Source organism: Macrotis lagotis, chromosome 2 (assembly GCF_037893015.1).
Source record: "Macrotis lagotis isolate mMagLag1 chromosome 2, bilby.v1.9.chrom.fasta, whole genome shotgun sequence".
NCBI lineage: Eukaryota > Metazoa > Chordata > Mammalia > Peramelemorphia > Peramelidae > Macrotis > Macrotis lagotis.
Genome location: NC_133659.1, coordinates 220,588,379 through 220,608,756, shown reverse-complemented (window position 1 = coordinate 220,608,756; position 20,378 = coordinate 220,588,379). Strand labels below are relative to the sequence as shown.

The 20,378-nt window shown below is 36.4% G+C and overlaps 1 protein-coding gene across 3 annotated transcripts in view; it reads left to right on the top strand.

Moving 5' to 3' along the window:
- The first annotated feature begins 7,284 nt into the window (after positions 1-7,284).
- The window catches only part of ASPSCR1 (ASPSCR1 tether for SLC2A4, UBX domain containing), a 137,568-nt gene continuing 124,474 nt past the window's right edge, over positions 7,285-20,378 (top strand). For 2 of the 3 annotated variants that reach the window (XM_074224855.1, XM_074224856.1), the window contains exons 1-3: positions 7,285-7,421; positions 8,315-8,370; positions 17,953-18,067. In XM_074224855.1, coding sequence (XP_074080956.1) covers positions 7,320-7,421; positions 8,315-8,370; positions 17,953-18,067 — 273 coding nt within the window. In that variant the 5' untranslated portion in view covers positions 7,285-7,319. Of the gene's footprint in view, positions 7,422-7,775; positions 7,999-8,314; positions 8,371-17,952; positions 18,068-20,378 lie in introns of those variants that run through there. The other variant, XM_074224857.1, reaches the window with a different exon arrangement.

Below are 20,378 nucleotides of genomic sequence, written 5' to 3'. Positions count from 1 at the left end.
TCTCTCTCTCTCTCTCTCTCTCTCTCTCTCTCTCTCTCTCTCTCTCTCTCTCTCTTTCCTTCTCTCAAAGTGGATTTTTATCCCCCACAGCTGGATCTGGGTTGAGGTCCTGGTTTTTAGTTCCAGTATAAGGAGGAACTCTAGCATAGCAGAGCTTGTGGCTACAGAGAAACAGGGACCCTGGTCATAGTTCCAAGACTGAAAAGAGTGCTTGTGGTTGCTCACAAACCAATGCACTCTACAAGAGAGTAGTAAACATACTTCTTCTTAGATCATACCACATTGGAAGAGCCAAATACTTACAGGTCCCAGAATTACTGCTCCAAACCACTGAACAAAGAAACCTGGAACATTGCCCTATCCACTTGGGAAGCAAAATCCTACTTTAGTAGAGAGTAAAAAGTCAAGAAATGGGCTAGAAAATGAGCAAACAACAGAAAAAAAATTCTGACCATAGAAAGTTACTATGGTGACAAGGAAGATCAAATACACCCTCAGAAGAACAACCAAAAGTCAAAATTCATGCATCCAAAGCCTCCAAGAAAAATATGAATTGGTTTCAAGTCATGGAAGAGCTCAAAAAAGATTTTTAAAATCAAATTAGAGAGGTAAAGGGAAAATTGGAAAAAGAAATGATAGTGAAGCAAGAAAAGCATGAAAAAAGTCAACAACTTGGTAAAGGAACAAAAAAAACCTGAAGAAAATAACACCTTAAAAAACAGAATAAACCAAATGGTAAAATGAGACACAAAATCCAATGAAGAGAAGGATGCTTTGAAAACAGAATTGGCCAAATGGAAAAAGATATACAAAAAATATACTTGAGTAGAATTGAGTAGAATTCCTTAAAAAAAAGTCCTAAAAAAAAAGGAGGTACAAATGTTTAGTGAGGAAAATAATTCCTTAAAAGTTAGAATTTGGGCAAATGGAAACTCATGACTTTACCAAAATTAAGAAATAATTAATCAAAATAAAAAAAAGAAAAATAGAAGAAAAAGGACAAATGATCAGAACAGTAAAAGTCATACTATTAACAAATTAGAGGAGAACCAAATCAGGTACTTTTTATAATAAAAGCAGAGATAATTCTAATACAAGAGAGAGGTGATCACAAATGATTACAGAGATGAATTTTGTTACATGCAATTGAAAAGCTTTTGTCCAAAAATCAAAATCAAAATGTTATTACAATTAGGATAAAAAGGAATGTAGTCAATTAAAAAAAACTTTGATTTGGATATAAGGGTCTAATGTTCAAGAGATATATAGGAAATGAACATAAATATGTGACTAAAACACATTTCTTTTTTTAATTAAAGATTTTATTTGAGTTTACAATTTTTTCCCTCAATCTTACTTCCCTCCCCCCACCCCCCACAGAAAGCAGTTTGTCAGTCTTTACATTGTTTCCATGTTGTACATTGATCCAAATTGAGTGTGATGAGAGAGAAATCATATCCTTAAAGAAGAAACATAAAGTATAAGGGATAACAATATCAGACACTAAGATATCAGTTGTTTTTTCTAAATTAAAGGGAATAATCCTTGAACTTTGTTCAAAATCCACAGTTCTTTATCTGGATACAGATGGTATTCTCTATTGCATACAGCCCCAAATTGTCCCTGATTGTTGCACTGATGAAATAAGTGTGTCCATCAAGATTAATCATCACCCCCCCATGTTGCTATTTTCCAGGTTCTTTCACTTGGCAGGAAATCAGATCTTTCCATGCTTCTCTGTATTTCTTATAGTTCACTAATATATTTCTACACAACATGTTTTTTAGCCATCAATTTGAATATACTATCTTCAGTTTTTTCTCACTTCAAAAAGGGTTAGTACCAATTTTTTTTTTTTTTAGGTTTTTGCAAGGCAAATGGGGTTAAGCGGGCTTGCCCAAGGCCACACAGCTAGGTAATTATTAAGTGTCTGAGACTGGATTTGAACCCAGGTACTCCTGACTCCAAAGCCGGTGCTTTATCCACTACGCCACCTAGCCACCCCTAGTACCAATTTTTTTTTTTTTGACATATTTGAAAACACTCTATCGTTCATTCCTTAGAGTATGTGCCTAGCAAGTAGGATCTCTCCATCAAAGATCTGACTTTTTAGTTATTTTCGTAGCATAATTCTAAATTGCTTGACAGAAAGGTGGGACTAATTCATAGTTCCACCAACAGTGTATTAATATTCTTATCGGAAACTTTCCAAAGGTGACTATTCTCAAATTTTGTGCTTTTTTGCCTATTTTCTGAGTAAGAGGTAAAACCTCAGAGTTAATTTAATTGGCATTTGTCTTATAATTAGTGTTTTGGAACAATCTTTCATATGGTTATTAAATGAATTATATTCACTTAAGAATTAAATTCATAGGGGGTGGCTAGGAGGTGTACCGGCCCTGGAGTCAGGAGTACCTGAGTTCAAATCTGGCCTCAGACACTTAATGATTATCTAGCTGTGTGGCCTTTGGGCAAGCCATTTAACCCCATTAGTTTGCAAAAACCTAAAAAAAATTATCTTTTATTGTTATACAACAATTAAATTCATTCTTATATGAATTTTATTTATGGAAACTTTTCAAATATATTCCTTAAGCATTTCTCCGTTTAGAAATGTGTTTTACCCTGCCTGAGCTAAAATTATATTATAAAGCAGCAGTCATCAAAACTGTCTGGTATTGGCTAAGACACAGAGTGGTGGACCAGTGGAATAGACTGGGTGCAATAGCAGGAAACAATTATAGTGATTTGTTGTTTGATAAACCCAAAGAGTCCAGCTATTGGGATAAAAACTCTCTCTTTGATAAAAAACTGCTGGGAAAATTGGAAGTTAGTATGGAAGAAACTTAGATTAGACCAACACCTTACAATAGCATAAATGGAAATAACAATAAAAAATCCAAATTGAATGTTTTGAAAGTTAAGGATAAAGGAAAGACTATGTACAATAAAAGGTGAAAAATGAGGGTGGTGATTATTTCAGAAGCTGACCTCTTAAATTCAATATTTCTAAAATCGAACTCATAATATTTTTCCTCCCTAAACTCTCCTTCCACTGAACTTCTTATTTTTATTAAGGGCATCTCCATTCTTCCCATCAATTTCCAGTCTTATCATTATTGACTCCTCTTCCTTACCCAAATATCCAATTAGATGCCCAATGTTCTTTCTACTTCTACTACAACTTTTACATCAGTGCCTTTCTCATTCTCATGTGGCCATCATCCTTAAGATTTTACCATCTTACTTGGACTTTTGAAATAACCCTCTAATTAACCTAGACAACTGTCTCATGTCACTCCTCACTTCAAGGTAAGCTATATGAAGTTCTCAAAGTGATTTTCTTACAGTGCAGGTATGACCATGTCACTTTATTATTCAGGAAACTCCAAAAGCTCCCTATTACTTATAGGATCAAACAGAATCAAAATCAACTCTTTTGTTTGGTTTTTAAAACCCTTCACAATCAGATCTCCTCTCCACCCCACCCCCTAATCTTGCAATATGTTATTCCACTTCTTGTACTTTCTTATCTAGACAAATTCATCTTCTTATTTCTCACATGTGATACTTCATCTATAATGCACTGGTATCCCCAGTGCTTAGAATTTACTTTTTTTCTCTTCTATCTCTTAGAATCCTTTGGTTTCTTCAAAACTTCAAACATCACCTTCTAAATGGTGCCTTTCCTCAGAGGCTTTCTTTCTTTCAGAGGTTAATGTTGCTTCTCTCTCTTTCTCAAATCTACTTTGTATTTATTTAAACATATTTGTATAGGTTTATTTACAGATACATTGTTTCCACACTGGAATGAATGTAAGCTTCATTTTGTCTTTGTATCTACAATATCTAGCACAGTTCCTGACACATTGCTGAACCTTAATCTGTAGATTAATTTAATGATCATCATTCATCTTCTGCCCTTAAGTATTGGTGTCTTCCAAGGCTCTTCTCTGATTTTGATTTTCTCCTCTCTCAGTGATCTCTTCTTTTCTTCTACTCCTGGACATCTCTTAACTGCATTTACGATTAGAAACTCAAATTTGATATGTCAAAATTCAAACTCATATTTTCCTCAAGCTATCTATCTTCCAAACTTTCCTAGTCCTGTTAAAGGCAGGCAGCATCTTGCAAATCACTGAGGGTCACAACTTTCTTCTGTCTACTCCCCTTCACTATTGCAACAGTCTTCCAAACTGACCTTCCTGCTCTAGACTTTCTCCATTTCCATCCACACTACACCAAAATACACACTCTACTGAAATACAAATCTGGCCCGAGTCTCTGCTCTACTAAAAAAATCTTTGGTATCTTTCTATGCTTCTAGACTAAAGTGTAATTTCAGTTTGACAGCTGGATAAAACACAACCTTCTCAATCTCCTTTGTTGGATCATCATCTGTACTGAATTCTCTGTAAATATCTCCTCAAGAAGTTGTCTGGGCTCTCATCTCTCTCTCTCTCTCTCTCTCTCTCTCTCTCTCTCTTTCTCTCTCCTTTTTTGGTGACATTATCAGCTCACCTAGATTCCTTTATGTGACATTTTGATGCTGATGATTCTCAAATCTATATATCCAGTTGTAATCTTTCTCTTTAACTCTACAACACCAATTGCCCATTTGACATTTCATACTAGATTATAGTAGGTAAATAAAACTCAACTTTTCTGCAACAGAATTTGTTTTCTTCCCTCAAAAACCCCATCCTTCTAACAAATGACTCTATTTCTGTCAAGGACAATACCATTCTCTTCATTAACTTGTTTATAACCTTGCTGTTATCCTCAACTCCTCCTTCTCCCTTTCCACTGTCCCTTTCAAGGACCATTGCAAGAGATTCCTTAATGATCTTCCTGTCTTGTTTTTCCCATTCCAATTCATTTTCCTGTAGTGTAGATATGACCATATCTACTCTACCATACTCCTCCCTGTCCCCCTTTTCAGGAAACATCATTTATGCCTATGACCTCCATAATCAAATACAAATTCCGCTTTTTTGGCATTTACAGGGCAGCTATGTAGTATAGTGGACAGAACACTGGGCTTAGAATTGCTAAGACTCATCTTCACGAGTTCAAATCTAGTTTGAGACACTTACTACCTGTGTGACCTGGGGAAAGTTCTCTTAATTCTTTTATCCTCAATATCTTCAACTGTCAAATGAGAAGAAAATGGCAAACTACTTTGGTATATGCTAAGAAAACCCCCAAATAGGCTCACAGATAGTCTGAAATGACTGAACAACAATTTGGCACTTAATGTCCTTCACAATCTGGTCTCCACTTACCTTTTTGATCTTGGTACAAATCACTATTCTTCACAAATAGACTTGTGTTGATTCTTTCCTTATGTCTTTTTTTTTTAGGTTTTTTTGCAAGGTAATGGGGTTAAGTGGCTTGCCCAAGGCCACACAGCTAGGTAATTATTAAGTGTCTGAGGCCACATTTGAATTCAAGTACTCCTGATTCCTGGGCCGGTGCTCTATCCATTGCCTCACCTAGCCACCCCTTTCCTTATGTCTTGAAGGCATTCTTTCTGAACCTTTTCTGCTTAGAATTCTTGGTTCCCTTCAAGGCTTAGCTCATATACCACTTTCTTCATTATCTTTCCAGATCTTCCAGCTGATTGTTCTTTCCCCTCTAAATCAATTTATGTCAAGTTTGTATTTGTCTGTGTTTATATATGTTATCTCACTTCCCTCATTTCTCAAAATGTGAGTTCCTTTAGGTCAGGGACTATTTTTGTTTTGTCTTTGTATCTCCATTACTCAGTGTCCTCATCAGAGAGGGTGCTGTGCTCTATGAGTAAAGCAGAAGTGAAGCAGCTCAAATGAAACAAGAGATATGTAAATTAAGAGTAAATGCCCCAGGTGTTTACTATTTGTGCCAGTCCGGTAGTAGAGCATTCCATGCTCCTATGGGTCTGATCAGGCACAATAGGTTATACTGTAATCTGTCTCTAATACACTGATGTCATTCTGGCCTTATTTGTTTTTTTTTTTTTAGGTTTTTGCAAGGCAAGTGGGGTTAAGTGGCTTGCCCAAGGCTACACAACTAGGTAATTAGTAAGTGTCTGAGACCAGATATTCTGGTCTTTTTCAATAAAGGATAAGAACCCTCAGTATCTAGCACATACTAGGTACTTGACTTTCAATATTCTCCCCAATGTGGTTTCTTTCCAGACTGATTTTATATAGTTCCCCACACACTCTAAATTGCAGCCAAAGTTATTCTCTAAACTTGACCTTCCATCTCTAGCTTCCTAGTCTTCATGAAGAGAGCTCCTCCTCCCTCTTTCCCCACTCTTGGAATTCTTTTTTCATTTCTTCCTCTTAGCTTTCCCAGCTTCATTCAAGACTCTGCTTGGGTTCTTTTTTTGATTGCCCCTTCCCCTCAATTGTCAATGAGGTCATTTTCCATTTGCTTTTCTGTCTATCCAATAGACAGTAGAAATGCAATACATTGAAATCTAATAATCACTCCCCTACTTTCCCAGCTCCACTGCCTCTTCAAGGCTCCTTGGGGGGAAGTGAGAGATAGGGAGAAGAGATCTCAGGTCCTACGTAGAATCATAGAAATTTACAGCTAGAAGGGGCCTTATTAGACCACCTTGCCTTTTTAATTCACATATGAAGAAACTGAGGCCCAGGTAGATGTTGCCTCGGCCAACTAGGATTTGTCACAGTCCCGAGATTTAATCCTTGCTACGTCCTACTCTACCAAATTGCTCAGATCTGGACCTCAAGACACAAAAATGCTGTTTCTAGAATACAGTAACCACTTGAATGTTTACAATTCCCGGCTCATAGTAAATGTTGAATGTTGTCAAGGCAACAGGATAGTTATTGAGGCGACTAAATGGTGCTTTGGGTTTGAAGTCAGGAGGGATTGAGTTTGAATGAAGTCGAGACCGAGTTGTGTAACCCTGAGCAAGTTATTTAACCTCTCTCTCTCTGCCTTAGTGTTGGCAGCTGTAAAATGGGGATAATAAAATCTACCTTTTAAGAGGATCAAAAGAGATAACATCTGCAAAGTGCTTTCCAAATCTTAAAGTGTTGTATGCACATTAGTTGTTATTATTTATTGCGGTTTTGACTCTAAAGGCAGGGGGCGGGGCTTAGCACCCGGTGGGCGGGTCTCTGGGGAGGATGCGCTTCTGGAGTGGGAAGAGGGAAGGGGCTTCTCTGGCTGTGATTGGTCCGTCCGTGGAAGGGAGCTCAGACCCCGCCCCTTCCCGAGCCGTAGCTGTACTTCCGGATCTCTTTGCCAATAAAGTTGTTTGAATAAGAGCCGGCTAGGGGGGGCAGTCACGTGATCGGAAGATGGCGGCCCCAGGCAGCAGCGGGGGCCCCGCGGTGTCGGTTCTGACCCCGAACGGGAGGCGCCTCACGGTGAAGGTGACGCCGAGCACCACGTTACTGCAGGTGCGGCGGGCGGGGAGAGGAGGCTCGGCGGCCGCCCGACGGAGGGTCCCCAGATGCGGCGGGGGGTCCGAGGCCGGATCCGGGCCTCTTGCGGTTGGGCTTCAGGAGGGGGTGGGGGTGGGGCGGGTGAGATGCCCCGGGGGGGCGTGTCGGCGTGGGGGCGGGGCTCCGGGGGGCCAATGGGGACGCGCCCCTCGCCGGGTCCGGAGCCCTGGAGGCCCTCTGCCGAGCTCCCCGAAATGTGGGGTGCCGGGGTGCTGGCGATGGGGCGGGGCGAGTCTCCCGCCGCACCCTCCCGGGCCGAGAGAGAGCGAAGCCGGGGCCGGCGAAGGCCCACGGAGCCACCTGCCTCCCCTGAACCCTTGGAACCCGATGTATTTGTAGTCGAGGCTGTAGACTCCCCCCTTAGGAGAGCGTGAGCCTCTGCGTTGTTTCCTTCCCCAAAGCTGTAGGAATGGCTTTTCGATAAGCTTCTTACGTGTTTTCATCAAGTCACCCTTGTTACTCCAAAGGCACACCCGTTTCCCAGATGACTGGACAGATTGCAAATGGAACGTGAAGCTGTGCTTTTTCCTGGGTAAACCTCACGCACCTCTATAACAATTAAATCTAGGTTTTGTAGAGTAGCGTAGTATGACTTGGTGGAAAGTATGCTGGTGAAGGAGTTGGGGGCTTGTCTCCTATTTATATCTACAGTTTTCTGTGTGTCTTAAGTCACTTTTCCCTTAACTTCAGTTGTTCCATCTGTAAAATGGGGGGAAATTGGATTACATGGTTTCTGTAGTCATTTCTAGTTCTTGCAGTCCTTGGCTCTCAGTAGTATTTGTTTCAAATAGCTGAATTTCTTGCCTTGGACAGAATGATTTAATCCTCCCCTTCATTTTTTTTGGCAGGTTTTGGAGGACGCCTGTCGGCGACAGAACTTCAATCCAAGTGAATACGATCTGAAGTGAGTCAGACTTTATATAGTTGCTTTTTTTTGGTCTAGGATTCTCTAGAACAGAGATGATAGACACACCGCTTCTGCTTGAAAAGCACAAAGGCTCAAGTTTAATTAGTAAAAGAAAGTTGCCCTTTTCCGACATTATTCTCAAAGTATACTTAGTTTTTTTTTTTTCCAATAAATTTCTGATCCACTGCTTCATTCTGCTGTGGAGTTAATGTTGGGCTCTTTGAAGGCTGTCTCAACAGTGTATATAACCAGTCCCACTAAACTGGAAATCCTTGAATACAGATCTCAGAAATGGCATATATCTTGATCTTTTTTTTTTTTTGCAAGGCAGTGGGGTTAAGTGGCTTGACCAAGGCCACACAGCTAGAATTATTAAGTGTCTGAGGCCACATTTGAGCTCAGGTACTCCTGACTCCAGGGCTGGTGCTCTATCCACTGCTCTATTCACTGGCCCACCTAGCTGCCCCTATATCTTTTGCTTGAAAAGGCTTATCACCAGGGATTTGATTACTAGGTGATAATGCATTTTCAGTTGTATTGTGGTTTCAACTTGTAATTTCATCAATTTAGTGGAAATTTATTATACTACTACTCAGCAACTCAGCAGTTCTTCTGTAATTTATAATCCTAGTAGCCTGGGGTTCTAACAGGTGAAGTAATTTATCTGTGGTTAAACCACTAATATGTGTTAGGGTCAGGACTTTGAACTCAGGTCTTCTTTACTCTATGTCTAGTCATTTATCCACTATTCCACAATATCTCCCATTTTCAACTATGGTCATTCACAAAGAATTTTGTTAAGTGTGGTGTGAGGTTATAGTCTTCTTTGATGAAGGCAATGAGTGTTGAAATAAGTTTGCTTTTACCAGCTACTACTTAGGGTTTTGAGAATTAAGAACTTAGACTAATGGAAAGAAAAACAATAAATGACAGAATCTATTAGAAGGTATTTACCTTTCTCCTGTTTTAGTAATAATAAAGGAAAATTATAAAGTTCTTTTAAGATGTTTTCATATCTGTCTTATTTCAGAACTTAAGTGTAAGTTCTGTCAAAAGTTGTTATAGCTATTATTCAAAAACTTAGCTGAATTAAAGTCACCTCACTAGAAATTTGGTGTTTAGGTAATAATTTCTTGATCACATACCATTTCCTAAGGAATAGAAGGGTTTTACCCTATGTCTATGGAGGAAGTACCTTCATGAAAATATTATATTTGAGGTAAATAATCTAGATTGTGAGTTAGGAAAAAAATGTGAATTAGAGAAGTGGCATAATGCCTGTTTTATAAATGAGAAAACAAAAAGTATTTTGGTGAGGGGTGGCTAGGAGCGCAATGAATTAGAGCACCGGCCCTGGAGTCAGGAGTACCTGAGCTCAAATCTGGCCTCAGACACTTAATAATTACCTAGTTGTGTGACCTTGGGCAAGCCACTTAATCCCATTGCTTTGAAAAAACTAAAAAAAAGTATTGGTGAAGGGTCTTAGGGTTACAGAACTGAGCTTAAGAGTTCCTACTTCTGACTAGAATGTAGTTCTGGATTGCATTCATATACTATGATAATATTCTAACTTGTAGTATCTTTATTTCTATGAGAAAATAAATATATCTTAGATGGGCTAATTGTAGGATTTCAAGTTGACTCTGTCTTTTCTTAACTCTCTAAACTCTGTCCATTGTCAGGATTTTTGCCCTATCACAGTGAAATAACTAATCCATTGCTATATGTTAATTGTTTTTGTGTGTGTGTGTGTGTGTGTGTGTAAACTCTTCTTGACAGTTTATTAATGAACATCTGAAGAGCCAGCTATAGAACAATTTACTATTTCTCTTTGTTTACTTTTTTAAGGTTTTTTTTTCCTTTTTTTGCAAGGCAATGGGGTTAAGTGGCTTGTCCAAGGCCACACAGTCTTTGTTTACTCTTAGCTAGCTTTTGGCCCATGTTTTAGGGTGCCTGGAACCAGATGGACTGATTTTTTTTTTGGGTCTATTCCTTTACGACATAATGGTAGTTTTAGTTAACTTTTTCAGTTTTATTCCTGAAGTGGTTGTTTATTTTTTTAAATGCCTTAATTGATAGAAAAACTTAGTTTTGTATTTTCTGTGTCATTTTGTTTTTTCTCAACTTGAAATACTTTTATCTTGCAGAGCTCTTGCCCTGTTTTGAATTTTCCACTTTCTGTTCCACTTTTGCCCTAGAAATTCAATTTATTATTTTTTAACTTCCAAAGTTATTTTTGATCCAGTTTTAAAGATTGATGTTTACCCATTTCCCAATCTTTTTGAACTTTCTTGGGTTGGTTGTTAATAATTCAGAAAAAAATCATTGGTTGTTTTCAATAATATCTTGGCATTTGGGTTATCTGGCTAGCTACTTTATACATTTTCAAATTTTATACACATTCCCTTACCTGGCTTTTAAATTTCTCTCTTTCAGAATTTTTCCTTCTAACTTTTTAAATTTTTCATACTTTAATGGATTTTTTTCTTTTTTTTGCAAGGCAAATGGGGTTAAGTGGCTTGCCCAAGGCCACACAGCTAAGTAATTATTAAGTGTCTTGAGACCGGATTTGAACCCAGGTACTTCTGACTCCAAGGCCGTTGCTTTATCCACTACGCCACCTAGCCACCCTTAATGGGTATTTTCAAAATAAAACTGAGTTTGACATTTGAGAATAGTAATTTATATTTTGTTTTACTTCTAGTGGTTCACATAGTCTTTCTTCTTTATACATCAGAGATGACATTCATCTATCTTTCTTCTTTATACATTGGGGTGAGAGATAGTAATATTTTTTGGATATTTAGCAGTTGTACTTCCTAGACCTGGAGCATTGCTAGGACTAAAAAAAATCTTATTTTTACAAGTTTTATGAGGATTGGAGTAAGTGAATAAGGTAAGTAGAAAGAGAGTTACACTCTTTCATTCTGTCTCCCACTCTAGTTTTTCTTTTGTTCTAGGAAAGATAAATTAAAGTCAAGTCTTCTATCAGTTTAAATAGAGAATTATTTTTCTTAGCATGACTCTTCCAAAATTTACTAGTTACCCTTCTATTCCTTAGGAAATGGTATGCGATCAAGAAATTATTACCTAAACACCAAATTTCTAGTGAGGTGACTCTTTAATTTAGCTAAGTTTTTGAATAATAGCCATAACAACTTTTGACAGAACTTACACTTAAGTTCTGAAATAAGACAGATATGAAAACATCTTAAAAGAACTTTATAATTTTCCTTTATTATTACTAAAACAGGAGAAAGGTAAATACCTTCTAATAGATTCTGTCATTTATTGTTTTTCTTTCCATTAGTCTAAGTTCTTAATTCTCAAAACCCTAAGTAGTAGCTGGTAAAAGCAAACTTTTACCTTCCCAATGACTCTCTTTTCTTTATCCTACATGAATAGGGATATATATATATATATATATATATATATATATATAGTTTGTGATAAATCTACATGTGATCTGAACTGGAAGTCAGGAGTTTGTTTGTCTATTGTAATCCCAGCTGGCTTTCCTTATACCAATTTTCCTGTTAGTAAAATGGCAAAAATAGTGATAGACTTTGCCCCTAAGAATTTTAATTGGTAAGGGAGAGTTCACTAATAAAGATCAGTTTAAGTTTTGGTTTCCTGTTTCTGAGATCTACTTACATTTTAGATCTCTTAATTCACCTCATTTACTTCCAAGAAACCTTATCCCCTTGAACTCTTGGTTCTCTTATTCTTGTCTTTGCATGAAAATTAGGGTATTTTCAAATCTATGCTCTGGTCCATTGCTGATCCAGACTGTCAGCTTCTTTAATCTGGTGGAAGGCTTTAATGATCCAATGATATATAACACTTTCATAGTAATTAATTTTTGCAAAACTAAGAGACACAGAGTTTATTAAGTAACTTGTCTAGGGTCATGAGTGAAATTATTTTTGGCTCCAAGTCTAGAACTCTTTTTAACTGAATTTCCAGCCTAGTTTTTAATCTGGTATATTGTGCCTGTTCAGTATATGAAAACTTGATTTGTATTTGTGTTCATTAGTTAACCAGCTTTCAGATAACTGAAAAGTTACCTGGTTTATGTATTGTCAGTTTTCCTTTTTTCCTTCTCTTCCTTGTGGCCTGGTTTTTGATCACCTTCTCATTTGTTAGTTACCTCCTCCAGGGAATAGGAAGGAGAAACAGGAAGGAGAAAGGAAAAGAAGCCTAATTATTTATTTATCTATCTATCTAGCTATCTATTTATTTACCTGTAATATTCAAATATTTATTTATTTATTTATCTCTCTATCTATTCATTTACTTATTTATCTATTTATTTATTTGTTTCTTTATTTCTTTATTTTGAATTTTACTATTTCCCCCCCTAATCTCAGTTCCCTACCCCTACCCCCCACAGAAGGCAGTCTGTTAGTTTTTACATTGTTTCCATGGTATACATTGATCTCAGTTGAATGTGTTGAGAGAGAAATTATATCCTTAAGGAAGAAAAATAAAGGATAAGAGATAGCAAAATTATATAATAAGATAACAGTTTTTTTTTTAAATTAAAGGTAATAGTCTTTGTTCAAACTCTACAATTCTTTCTCTGGATACAGATGGTATTCTTCATTGCAGATACCCCAAAATCATGCCTTATTGTTGCACTAATGGAATGAGCAAGTCCATTAAGGTTGATTGTCACCCCCATGTTGGTGTTAGGGTGTACAATATTTTCCTGGTTCTGCTCATTTCACTTAGCATCAGTTCATGCAGATCCTTCCAGGCCTCCCTGAATTCCCCTCTAGGTTTCTAATAGAAATAGTGTTCCATCACATACACATACCATAGTTTATTAAGCCATTCCCCAGTTGATGGATATCCCCTCCATTTTTTTGCTGCCATAAACAGGGCTACTATGAATATTTTTGTACAAGTGATGTTTTTACCCTTTTTCATCATCTCTATAGTGTATAGACCCAGTATGATATTGCTGGATCAAAGGGTATGCACATTTTTGTTGCCCTTTGGGTGTAATTCCAAATTGCTCTCCAGAAATGTTGGATGAGTTCACAGCTCCACCGACAATGAATTAGTGGCCCAGATTTCCCACATTCCTTCCAACATTGATCATTGTCCTTTCTGGTCATATTGACCAGTCTGAAAACTGTGAAGTGGTATCTCAGAGATGCTTTAATTTGCATTTCTCTAATTAGTAGTGATTTAGAGCAATTTTTCATATGACTATGGGTTGATTTGATTTCCTCATCTATAAATTGCCTTTGCATATCCTCTGGCCATTTGTCAATTGGGGAATGGCTTGTTTTTAATAAATTTGACTGAGTTCTCTGTATATTTTAGAAATGAGTCCTTTGTCAGAAATACTAATTGTAAAAATTGTTTCCCAGTTTACTATATTTCTTTCAATCTTGGTTACAGTGATTTTGTCTGTGCAAAAGTGTTTTAATTTAATGTAATTGAAATTATCTAGTTTGTTTTTAATGATGTTCTCCATCTCTTACTTGGTCATAAACTACTTCCCTTTTCATAGATACGACAGGTAAACTATTCCTTGATCTCCTGGTTTGCTTATAATAATGTTTTTTATGTCTAAATCCTGTATCCATTTTGATCTGTGAGGTGTTGGTCTAATCCAAGTTTCTGCCATCCAGGTTTCCCAACAGTTTTTGTCAAAGGGAAGAGTTTTTATCCCAATATTTGGACTCTTTGGGTTTATCAGACAGCAGATTTCTGTAATCATTTCCTGCAACTGATTCACCACTCTTATTTCTTAGCCAATACCAGACAGTTTTGATGACTGATGGTTTATAATATAATTTTAGGTCTGGTAGGACTAAGCCATCATCTTTTGTACTTTTTTCATTAAATCCTTGGAAATTTTTGACTTTGTGGGGTTTTTTTTAGGTTTTTTAGGTTTTTTTTTTTTTACAAGGCAAATGGGGTTAAGTGGCTTGCCAAGGCCACACAACTAGGTAATTATTAAGTGTCTGAGGTCTGATTTGAACTCAGGTACTCCTGACTCCAGAGCCAGTACTCTATCCACTGTGCCACCTAGCCGCCTTTGACTTTATTTCTCCATATGAATTTACTTAACAATTTTTTCTAACTCATTAAAGTAATTTTTTGGAATTTTGATTGATAGGGCACTAAATAAGTAGTTTAATTTTGGTAAAATTGCCATTTTTATTATATTAGTTTGGCCTATCCTTGAGCAGTTGATATTTGCCCAGTTATTTAAATCTGCCTTGGCAAATAGACCTGCAAGTATTTTATATTGTTTGAAGTTACTTTGAATGGTATTTCTCTTTCTAGCTCTTTCTGCTGCATCTTGCTAGTCATATATAGAAATGTTGAGGATTTATGAGGGTTTATTTTATATCCTGTGACTTTGCTGAAGTTGTTAATTATTTCTAGTAGTTTTTTAGATGATTTTTTTTTTGGATTCTCTAGGTATACCATCGTGTCATCTGCAAAGTGTGAGTTTTGTCCCTTCCTTCTCAATTTTAATTCCTTCAATTTCTTTTTCTTCTCTTATTGCTGAAGCTAACATTTCTAATACAATCTTGAATAGTAGTGGTGATAATGGACATCCTTATTTCACCCCGATCTTATTCACCCCATTGCATATAATGCTTGTTGATGGTTTCAGATAGATACTGCTTATTATTCCAAGGAACACTCATTTATTCCTATGCTCTAGCATTTTTAGTAGGAATGGGTACTGTATTTTATTCCTATGCTCTAGCATTTTTAGTAGGAATGGGTACTGTATTTTGTCAAAAGCTTTTTCAGCATCTATTGATACACTCACATGATTTCTGATAGGTTTGTTATTGATGTAATTAATTATACTGACAATTTTCCTAATATTGAACCAACCCTGCATTCCTAGAGTAAATCCTACTTGGTCATAATGTATTATCCTAGTGATAACTTGTTGTAATCGTTTTGCTAAGATTTTATTTAAGATTTTTGCTTCTATATTCATCAGGGAGATAGGTCTATAATTTTCTTTCTCTGTTTTAACTCTTCCTGGTTTAGATATTAGCATCATATTGTTGTCATAGAAAGAGTTAGGCAGGGGCAGCTAGGTGGCATAGCGGATAAAGCACGGGCCCTGGAGTCAGGAGTACCTGGGTTCAAATCCCGTCTCAGACACTTAATAATTACCTAGCTATGTGGCCTTGGGCAAGCCACTTAACCCATTTACCTTGCAAAAACCTAAAAAAAAAAAAAAGAGTTAGGCAGAGTTCCATCGTCACCTATTTTTCTAAAGAGTTTATATGGAACTGGAACCAGTTGTTCCTTAAATGTTTGATAGAATTCACTTGTGAATCCATCTGGCCCTGGAGATTTTTTTCTTAAGGAGTTCAATAATGGCTTGTTGAATTTCTTTTTCTGAGATAGGGTTATTTAGGTATTTAATTTCCTCTTCATTTAACCTGGGCAACTTAAATTTTTGTAAATATTCATCCTTTTCACTTAGATTATTAAATTTATTGGCATAGACTTGGGCAAAATAATTTCTGAATTATTACTTTAATTTCCTCATCATTGTGGTGAGTTCATTTTTTTCATTTATGAGACTAGCAGTTTGGTTTTCTTCTTTTTTTTTTATAAAACCAACTCTGGGTTTTATTTATTAGTTCAATAGTTTTCTTGCTTTCAATTTTATTAATTTCTCCTTTAATTTTTAGAATTTCTAATTTGGTATTTAATTGGGGGTTTTTAATTTGTTCTTTCTCTAATTTTTTTAGTTGCATATTTAGTTCATTGATTTCTTCTTTCTTTAATTTATTCATGTAAGCATTGAAAGATATAATATATCCCCTGACAGCCGCCTTGAGTGAATCCCATAGGTTTTGGTATGTTTCACTATGGTCATTCTCTAGGATGAAATAATTAAGTCTTTCTATAATTTGTTGTTTGGTCCACTCATTCTTTAAAATGAGACTATTTAGTTCCCAATTAGTTTTGGGTCTGTATCTCCTTGGCCCAATATTGCATTGTGATTTTTTTACTGCATCATGATCTGAGAAAGATGTATTCACTATTTCTACCTCTCTGCAATTGATTATTAGGTTTTTATGCCCAGTATATGGTTAATTTTTGTGTAAGTACCATGTATTGCAGGAAAAAAGTATATTCCTTTCTATCCCTATTCAATTTCTTCCATAGGTCTATCATGTCTAGGTTTTCTATTTACCTCCTTAACTTCCTTCTTGTTTATTTTATGGTAAGATTTATCTAAATCTGAGAGCTTGGGGTCTCCTGCCAGTAAAGTTTTGCTATGTCTTCCTGTAACTCCTTCAACTTCTCCTCTAAGAATTTGGATACTAATACCATTTGGTGCATACATATTTAGTATTGAAATTACTTAATTGTCTAAAGTACCTATTAGGAGGACATAGTTTCCTTCCTCATCTCTTTTAACGATATCTATTTTTGCAGCTGCTTTGTCTGAGACAAGGATTGCTACCCCTGCTTTTTTCATTTCAGCTGAAGTAAAATATATTTTGGTCCAACCTTTTAGCTTTACTCTATATGTACCTCTCTGCTTCAGATGAGTTTCTTGTAAGCAGCATATTGTAGCATTCTGGTTTTTAATCTACTTTGCTATTTGCTTACGTTTTAAGGGAGAGTTCATCACATTCACATTCAAAGTTATAATTGCTAATTTTTTATTGTCCTCCATGCTATCTTTCCTCTGTTTGTATTTTTTCCCCTTTTTTTAACTTTATCCATATTTCCTTTATCCATTTTCTTTTTTTATATATATATATTTTTTGAGGCAAATGGGGTTAAGTGGCTTGCTCAAGGCCACACAGCTAGGTACTTTGTACCTCTTAATGTAATTTCTTTTTAAGAGATTTGTTTCATAATGAATTATATATGAGGGAAGATCAGGAGACTTTAGCACAGTGCCTGTCTTCTCTCTGCCACCTTGGCCAGAAGTCCATTATGTGAAGAAGCCTATTTATTTAACTTTTTGGTTAAGAGCTTGGATAAAAAATTTGCTGTGAATATGGGGAAAGAGGATGATACAGTAGATAAAATGATGTACTGGGATAACTTGAATTTCAATTGATTGTCCCTCTCACCTAGCTTCCTATATCTTTATGAGCAATCATGATAGGTCTAATTTATTGATGAAAATGAAGGCAATGTTCACTTTGTTCCCTCATAGCACCTAAAACAACCTTGTTAAATGTCCATTGCTTCAAAACCTTGAAAAATAGCCATCTTCCCTGTAAGCCTCAGAGATATGAATTTCTATTTCATTTGCCTTTTCATTAATTGATACCATCACATTTGGAGGAATGTCAGAAGAGTGCTTCTTTCAGTCTGGATGTCTTCTTGTACTTTGACAACTCTGACTTTTAATCACTTTAAACTTTCAGTTCTTTAACTTTTGACCTAGTTTGAAAATGTCAGCAGTAGTGAATTTCCAGGTGGATAATCTACTAGTTTTCTGTCCTTGTTTCTGAAGGATTTAATTCATGGATTTTGGCTGGGGTTGGGTGTGGCAGATGGTTCCAGGGTAATATGCTATCAACTTGTGGTAAGGACTGGTTTGTTTTGCAGGTTTCAGAGGAATGTGCTTGATCTTTCCCTCCAGTGGAGATTTGCCAATCTTCCCAACAATGCCAAGCTGGAGATGGTACCAGTCTCCCGCAGTCGTGAGGGACCTGAAAATACGGTATGTGTATTTCTGGAGGGATTGGAATTACTATGCCTAGGGCCCACCACCCCCTTTTTTTCCCAGAAAAACCATTAAATTCTTCTATATGTCAGATACTCTATTAAGCACTGGGGATACAAAGAAAGGTAAACTCAATTCCTACCCTCAAAGCGCTCACATTCTTTTTTTAATCGATATTTTATTTTATTTTTCTACTCACATGTTATGAAAGTTTTTCAACATTCGTCTACCTACGTATGCATATTTTTAAGTTACACAATTTCCTTTCATCCTTCCTTCCTCCCCTCCTCCCCTCAGTGGCGAACAGTCAGGTGAATATTGTACATGCACTTTTATGTTTAACATGTTTAAATTAGTCATTTTCTGTATGAGGAATTAGGATTAAGGGAAAAGAAAGAAAACCATGAGATAGGAAAGAAATACATAAGAGAATTTTTTAAAAGTAAATGTAGTGTGTTCATTCAGATTCTGTTTAGTTTGGTTTTTTTTTATTTTGTTTTTCTTTTTTGCATGGGGATAGCATTGTTCAAAGCTGGTCTCATAGGGTTGTGCTAGAAGCTCACATTCTAATGGAAGAGACAACACGGAAATAAATAGGGATGTAAAAGATAACAGGCAGTGTAGATGAGCAGTAACCACAGAGCTGAAGGCTCTAGCTGCTTGGGGTACTGGGAAAGGTTTTCTGAGGAAAATGGTATTTAAACTGAAATTTGAAGGAAGCCTGGGAGACTTAAGAGGTGAAGATATGGAGGAAAAGCATTCTAGACATGGAGTTCAGTTGGTGCAAAGTCCAGAAGATGGGGAAGAGGTGGAAATTCAGATTCTTTTTCTGAAATGTATGGGTTTTTTTTTTTTTTTGACATTTAGAGTATGAGATATGAAATGTCCTAGTTAAGCTTATTGCATTTTTGGTGGGACCAAGCCTCTTAACTCTCTGGTCACAGAATACTAAAAATTGTTATAACTACAAGTAACCTCTCAGATCTTCTCGTCCCTTCCCTCATTTTTTAGGCTTCAGAGACCTTAATTCACTTAAACTCAATGAGCTTTTATTGTGTGCCTGGTATGTATTAATCCCAGTATTAGGCACTGAGAATTCAATAATGAGGTAGTTCCTGTCCTCAAGGAGCTTATGTTTTATAGAAACAAAATAAACAGAGTAAAATTCAGAGTAATTTTGGGATTGATAGTTTTTTTTATGAAGGTAAAACTAATTTATTTTTTTAATTGAAAGTTTTTATTTATTTTGAATTTTGCAATTTTCCCCAATCTTGCTTCCCTCCCCCCAGAAGGTAGTCTGTTAGTCTTTACATTGTTTCCATGCAATTGAATGTGTTGAGAGAGAAATTATATCCTTAAGAAGAAAAGAAAAAAATAAAATATAAGAGATAGCAAGATTACATAATAAGATAACAGGTTTTTTTCAGTCTTTTATCTTTTTTTCAAACTCCACAATTCTTTCTCTGGATACAAATGCTATTTTCCATCGCAGTTACCCTAAAATTGTGCCTGATTATTGCATTGATGGAATGACTAAGTCCATTAAGGTTGATCATCACCCCCATGTTGCTGTTAATGTGTACAGTGTTCTTCTGGTTCTGCTCATTTCACTCAGCATCAGTTCATGCAAATGACAGGAGAGTTCTAACAATGGGGTGGATCAGGAAAGTTCTTATACAGGTCAGTCAGACTTTTTTTAAAAGCTTCTACCGTTTGCTAATTACTCTAAACCCTGAGGATATAAAAAGAGAACAAAAACAGTTCCTGTTATCAAGAAGCATTATCTAATGAGTTGTGAGGTTAGAGGTGGAGGTGAGGAAGAGTAGAGTACCCTTGCATAGGAAATAGCTATATTGGGGAGGTAGGAGGTAAAATGTTATGTACAGTTAAATGACTGCCTAAAGTCACACAATTTGTTATTGGCAGAGCCTGGGAGAGAATCTCCTCTCAGAATTTCTAGTTCAGTGTTCTTTTTTACACTGTAGAGTTTAAGCTCCAGGAGACTTAAATGAATTTCATTAGAGCTAAGACTTAGGAAAAGCTAGTAAATTGCAGAAGTCAGGAATGTGTGATATGATGTGTGATGATTTTAATTATATTATACATCATATTAATGTGTACTTCTAGTAGAATGACTTGATTTCAGCATGTCATTTGCTTACCACAGAAATTTCCGCTTTTCTGTGATCTTGTGCTCTTTATTAGTATGGTGGATATCTGTGGAGAGAAGTATATTTTCAACCTACACAATTGGTCAATCTGTACAGTGAAAATGTGTGAAAACATGCAACGTGTAGGACCTGAGGAT